The 6,923-nt window shown below is 42.9% G+C and overlaps 2 protein-coding genes across 2 annotated transcripts; both read left to right on the top strand.

Annotated features, from left to right (window-relative positions):
* On the top strand, positions 1 to 2,214 carry PtA15_4A334 (uncharacterized protein; the record flags this gene model as incomplete). The annotated part of the gene is made up of 1 exon (XM_053168208.1): positions 1 to 2,214. The coding sequence occupies one exon, from the start codon at positions 1 to 3 to the stop codon at positions 2,212 to 2,214; it is 2,214 nt and encodes a 737-aa protein (XP_053019440.1).
* A 4,358-nt stretch (positions 2,215 to 6,572) lies between these two features.
* On the top strand, positions 6,573 to 6,923 carry PtA15_4A333 (uncharacterized protein; the record flags this gene model as incomplete). Its single annotated transcript, XM_053168207.1, has 2 exons — positions 6,573 to 6,630; positions 6,781 to 6,923. 2 exons carry the CDS (start codon positions 6,573 to 6,575, stop codon positions 6,921 to 6,923), a joined length of 201 nt encoding a protein of 66 aa, XP_053019439.1.

Genomic DNA, 6,923 nt, shown 5'->3' with positions numbered 1-6,923 from the left:
ATGATTGCACCCAGAGCTATATCTGGTTTAAGCACCTTCCGGATGAACACCAATTGGCAGCATGCCGCAAGCACGATTTTGTTCATAGTTTTTCATTGCACCTATTTCATTGGGAAGACGCACGAGGAGGTGATCCCTTTTGCTTGTTCAGGTGTCGAGGCTTCAGATGGCATGGCCACTGCTCCACAAACCGCTATGACGCACGGCCCAGCTTATGTTGCTTATGTTCCCGGAGAAGAACAACGTACGAAGGACGGCGTGCTGTTCCCAGAAAGTCGCAGGGCCTATATTCCATCGAGCAAAGCAAATCGTGACTCGTCTTCTCACATTGACACGAAAGCTGTGCTTGAGGCCAATCAGCCAATAAGCGAAGAGGACTTAATTTCAAAAGACAAATCACTCTCTCAGCTTCAAAAAGCCGTCATAAAACTTGAAGCGGCTGCATCAGCCGACGCAGATTTGCCAAAGATAAGGAAAGATAATCTTCAAGAACATGAGAACTTCCAGCTTCTCCAGATTGATTGGAAGGATCGTTTTATCAGCCAATATCGGAAGGAAGGCACGCCCGATGATTTGGAAAAGCTACAGACTCAGTTTCATATAAACGGGAATCCGCGTCTACTAATAGCACTGCTCCGAAGCTCTGAGCAGGTTGCGCGGGAAACAAAGGTACGACCGGAAGGGTGGTGGTCCAAATTAATGGATTTCATTCGCTATTTTTTCAAGAGAGATGAATGGATACAGGACAGGGCTGCTCTCCAGTTGAACAAAATCAGAAGAGGATTAAAAGAATCACATGTCACATCCGCTAACGAAAGGATTCTAACCGCAATCAACCGACTATCGATTTCTAGGAGAAAGGGTCCAAATTTCTCAGAGAGGGAGATCCAAATGATTGAAAACTTGTCCCATGATAGCTCTCATCTCACTGCTGAGGATGAGGCTCTGATAACCGAAATAGCCAACGAAAACTTTGCGAAACGTACCATGAAGAAGATTAAAAACTTGCAGGAAGTTTACTCTTCGGCTATGGAGAAAACCCCTGCAGCCACAAGAGAAGTCATTCTTGGGGCACTGAATCACTTTGAGGCTATGGCTCAGCGTGGAAAAGAATGGAATTACAGAGAAGAGAGAAAACTTTTTGAGATTCTGGAAAAGATGAAAGATATGAACGATGCCCCTAGGCGATTGTTCAGGAACAAGCAGATCAGGTCGTACCTCGAAAATTGCGCTCTAAAGTGGGAGCAACAACAAGATCGCGGGATAGCTGCTAGGGCGTTTCCAGTTTTGAACATGAGTTCCAGAATAGCTCCAGAGGAAAAAGAGGTTTGGGAACAGCTAAGTAGATTCTGGGAGGAGAAAAAACTTGGACCAGCTGCTACGGGACTTACCCTCAAGGAATTCTATTCGGAAAAACAAATGCAAATAGTCCGCCAACATGCCGCCCAGTTTGATGAGAAATTCGAAGAAACTTTGAAGACAGCGAAATCTATCAAACTGGAACAATCCTACCTTGACGAAATAGGGAAGATCGAAAACTACATCAGGAAAGAAGAAACTGAACAAGGGAAATATGAGCTTGCTTCAACTGCTTTGCAATTAATGAGATATAGGAACATTGCGCCCAGGATTGCCAGGAAGGGGGAAGGATACTTTGATTCCTCCAAGGAGTTTGATGTGCCAAATGTGAAGGGATTTTCCAAGAAAGAGGTTGAAAACCTTGCAATTGAACAACTCATAATCAAGAGTTCCAATATCCCAATACACCTGGTGCAAATAACAAACACATTGCTCACTGGAAATGAAATACATTTAGTTGGCTATGAGAGCCAGTTTGAGAACTTGAAGAACCACTTCACAAAGAATGAAGTACAACAGATAAGAGAGTTAATTAAATTATCTGGAGATGATGAGAAATTACAAGAAGAAACAAAATTTGTACAGCTTTTGAAAATTTTAATCAAGGCAAATGTGAGGTCAGAATATGATTTAGATTGGGGGACCAAATTTACCAAGGATCTGGAGATACTCACCACTACAAAGAAGGATGATGTTTCAGCAGCCAAGTATGAATTACAACAGGTGAGCCACATCAGATCTGAATATAAAAGGATCACAGATTCCCTCAAAATATTTGGAAAAAAGGAAGGTTCTTCAGATGAGGATTTACTTTCAGCTCAAAAAAAATCCATAAATATCAAGTTCTTGCAATAACAATCTCACCTTGAGATTCAACTTCTTTCAAAATGATAGCAAACTCTTTGTTTTCCCCTTTGAATCATTAAAGATCCCATTGAGTCTTTTGGACAGAATTATCCTATTAAAACTGGATCTTCAGACTAAATCTTTACATCTTGCCTCATTTTGCAAAACAAATTTTTTCTGGTTTCTATTCCTTTCTTTTTGTGTATCTCCTCTCATCCTCTGTATCATTGAAGGATTCTACATGCCTTCTTGCTTGCTCTGGAAAGTAGTTCACAATCAATGGGTTTATGATTTGACAAAAATACTTCCATTTTTTTCCTTATGCCCTCATCTCTCTTCTTCATTCCCCTTTCTGGCAGCCAGATGTGAGGAGTAAGAAGATTTGCAAACTCAAATAGGGCCTAGATGTTTATGAAAATATCAAGTTTTGGAGAAACAGATGCCCAAACTTGTTCAAGTTAGCTTGACTGCCTCTAGACATCAGTCAAAGGAATTGAGTCATATTTATTTGGGAAGTGTTTGAATGAGACAACTATGGGAGTATTCCCCAATCAGAAAAGGGAGATGATCCAGGCAGAACTTATTCCAAGTATGTTAGCATATCAGCATATTTTCATAGTTCACCTCATATTACTATTAGTGTTTGTTAGAGTCTAGAGATAGCCACGCGCACCCGGGTACCCGGGACATATTTTCAGTAAACTCCCACACCCAAACCCGCACCCGCACCCGGGTGTAGAAGGCGAGTACTCGCGGGTGTGGCCCATTTTTGCTCAGAAGAATATGTACATATGTATGTGGTGTAAGGATGATCACTGGTACCCGGCACCAGGCAGCTTGGTACCGCGGGAGGGGCAACCTGTCTGTTTGCGTGCAAACGGACAGGAAACCAATTTTTTGTCCTGTCCGTTTGCGTGGAGCTGATGTTTTGTCCTGTCCGTTTGCGTGCAAACGGACAGAGGTCCTGTGACACTATTTCAGACTTGTCACAGGTCCGTTGTTTGCATACATATCCAATTGCACTCACCACCTCAGATTCTTCTGGTACCGCTGGTACCGCCGGCACCAGCTGGGCGGTGCCGGGTGCCCATTAATTTGGCCCAACAAACACCCGGTACCCTGGTACCGCTAGCGGTACCCGGGTGCCGATGATCATCCTTAATGTGGTGGCTGATGGCCATCCGGCACAAGGTCTCGGAGTTTGCGGCCCAAGTCACAAGCTCACAAAATCTGAGACAGGCAGGTACCCGCTAATTTTTTCCTGGAAAAACACAACACCCGCACCCGCCAAGCAGGAACCCGCTCATGCCGCGGGTACCCGCCCACGGGTGTCGGGTACCTGCCAATGGGTACCCGTGGCCATCTCTATTAGAGTCCCAACTTGCACATAGATTTGTGCTGCAGATAAACCTATTCAATACTCTGAAGTAGTTCTCCATCCTGCATTTATGTTGTGGTGTGCCGTATTGCACTCATGGTGTCAAGATACAGTTTACAGCAGTTTTTCAAGATTTAAAAGTTTTGCTCCACCTCTATCTGTGCCAGAAGATTCATAGCATGCACATTGGAACTCAATATGTTCCATGGTTTTCAAGATAAAGATGGTGGACTCTCAGATAATCAAGTTTATAGCATGTTTCTCTACTATATATTTAGAGGATTGTAAAAAAAACTCCCATTGTTTCTGCAACCAATTCCCAACCAGCTCCTGACGTTGGCCTAGCCCCTTTTTTTGGAGTCGTTCTTCTAAAAAAATTATTTGGGATTTGTTGCTACTAATTTCATAAACTTTTTGGGACTTGGTTAATCAACTACTGTAATCTCAAATTCTGACTACCAAACGCGGTTTACATTGGGAGGACCACTACCCAACGTTGCGCCTGGGTTGTGCAGACCAAAAATTGACCCGAGCACAATTTGGTAAATTGTTTTGCAGAGGGCAGAAACTGTCTACCTGTAGGTAACTAACCCTGTCTGAGAGGGTTGTTACTAGCAAGATGATAATGTAAAGTGCCAAGGATGGGCCAATGGGTTTGTGGTAAGACCTGTAAAAGGTTTCACTCTATTAGTAATCTTGACTGAGAGGCTTGCTCAATTAAGGCGCATCCATATCAACACAAGGTGTTAATAGGCATCCAAGGAATAACTCAATATGGGTTCATGGTTTTACCTACAAAAAGGTAAGGGTAATCAAGAGTTGATGTTATTCCTGAATTGAAAGATGGGTGAGAATGAAAGCACTGTTTAACTGTAGTATGGGTTAAAATTTGCTGTAATAATATTCTGAGGGATAAACAGTCCTGGGGACGTGTTTATATAGAGGGGAAAAGAGCAGGAGGGGATTTGAGGTGCTGGGAGGCGCTTCAGGACCAGGGGGGAACTGGAAGCGCTCAAACAAAGCAGATCCTCAACAGGATCAGCATTGGAAATGATCAGGGCAGTGTAATGATCAGTACTGATCCTAGATAAGTAGCTGTGTACACTGGCTGATCAGTGATTCCATTCAGTGCTCTTTTGAATTAGATTACATCATGTATTGTTTATGTATTTATATCATGACTAGGGAAATTGCGGCTGCGCCGCAGAACAAAGGCAAAGACCAAGTGCCAGTCAAACAGATAAACAATTCAAATACACATGTTGCATGACAATAGGACAGTTCATATTTGAGGTTGAGAGCTGCTGGTTTGCTTATGACATATGTGGTGCTGCTTGCTGGTTTTGGAAATCTGTTATCTCACCAGCCAAATTTCCCTGAAACTGTTCTGCTATGTAGTTTGAAATTTTTGCATTGCTGAAAAATTTGTAATGAGAACCCCCCTGATGTGTCTAATTTCTTCATTCAATTTCATGAGTTAAGTCTCATTTGGCAGTGGTATATCACAAGCATAACATTTTGGATTCTTGTCACACCTAATAAAGTTTTGGTTGACTTTTTCACACAAGATGTCAAGCAAAATTTCCAGTATTACACTTGCAATAAAACTGCCAAATGCATTCTTACTTATAAATAATAAAATAAAAATATCACAGGCCATTAAAAGCATCCTTCTCACAGTAACTTCTTGACAACCTTGAATTTTAGGTCTATGTACCTTGGATTCATTTAAACAAGCTATGCCTAATCCCTTGAGCAAAGTAGGCCTAGACAATGCCATATAAATTTGCCCATGAGCAAAAGCTGGCCTTAGCAGAAACAACCCACCGTATCAAGTGACTGCCTTGATATTTCATGATGGTAATGGCAAGCAGACTGGGAACTGGGAACTAAAATAATGAGAAAGAGGAACCAAAATCCATTTCAGGTTCATAAGTCAGGCCCCATTTGAAAAGATTTGGACTGCCTGGTAGATCTTGAATTTGAATGGCCATTCTTACGGCCCAATGGAATTTCAGGTAAAAACTATATGTGATCATTTATTGTTTTTGTTATTACAGCTATTTTATCCTTTTGAAGGTCTAATGTTGGAGCTAAAAAAGCAAGAAAATATGTGATCTGTGCTTGTGCAAGTAGCCAGGCAGCGGCCCAAAGATAAGCCTTCCAAACAAAGGTTAAGAATTGAGTATGAGTTGTGATCTATCTCATCAACAGGAGACCTTGAAGAGAGTATCTTAGATCAGCATTGTGTGTTCCCCAATTTCCAAATTAGGTTGTCACTTTCTGGTTATGATTGTCCAATTTGACTGGAAATGAATAATTGTGGGCTTGGCTCATGTCTGTGTTTCCCAATGTTTTGGGAATTTCCCTGAGGAAGATGTGAGGGAAATATGTAGCAATGTATTGTAATGATGGACATGGTCCACGGAATTAGTTAATGAGATGTGATGGCTGGTTTGTTTCAGGAGAGTGCAAGCAAACAAAGTTGGTGTTCCATTTCCAGGGTTAACAGGGTTTATAATTTATAGAGAAAAGGAGAAAAATGGAAAGTCAAGAAATATATGTAGGAGTTATACAAAGGGAATGGCCCAGCTTGGAAAAATCCGGCCTGAGTTAGAAATCTAGTCTACAAGGCTTGGTCACGTCAATCTGAGAGGCCTCCCAGGTCCAGATGTGGATTGCCAGATCCCAGAAATCCAGATCTTACCAAATTGCTCGCTCTGTCGAACGCATCTCCTTCGGAGACGCTTCGCGCCTCCTTGGAGAGGCTTAGTTAAGCTCGCCAGTTGTCCAGCTTCCTCAGAGTCACATCCGGCCGCCTTGTTGTGCTCTTCTGACCGCTCTCGGTCTTGCACCCTCAAAGGAAGCCGCCCTAGGCTTTTTAGTCCATGTTCTTGCTTTGCCGCTCTTAGCCATACACTCTTATATATTTGTTTGCGGACACCTGTATGTGTATCCCTATTTCCTCATTTGCTGTGCGGCATTGGCAATGGGCCTCCAGGTAGATCACTACGAGTCAGATACTTTCTCAAGGGTCCCCCCGCATTGTAAGCTTCACAACAGCATCAGGAATTGTCATAATAAGTCCAGAAAGCCGCAAGAGCCAAAAAGCAGTGAAGAGGTGCAAGACGTGTATGAGAAGTTATCCGCAATTTGTTTGCCCTAGGTCTTGACGGTTTCTGCGTGCCTATCTGCAGGCAAGAATGAGTTTATCACCCTTGGATCGGCCGATATTGAGCGGCTATCTGGCACTCTTCAGAGCGGGGTCCCAGCAGGACTGCTGACGGGGATCTCCGGGGAGTCCGCCTCCAAGAAGACCTGCTTATCACTTCAGCTTTGA

Source organism: Puccinia triticina, chromosome 4A (genome assembly GCF_026914185.1).
Source record: "Puccinia triticina chromosome 4A, complete sequence".
Classification (NCBI taxonomy): Eukaryota; Fungi; Basidiomycota; class Pucciniomycetes; order Pucciniales; family Pucciniaceae; genus Puccinia; species Puccinia triticina.
The sequence above is the reverse complement of the archived record's forward strand: the minus strand, read 5'-3'. Positions and strand labels throughout refer to the sequence as shown.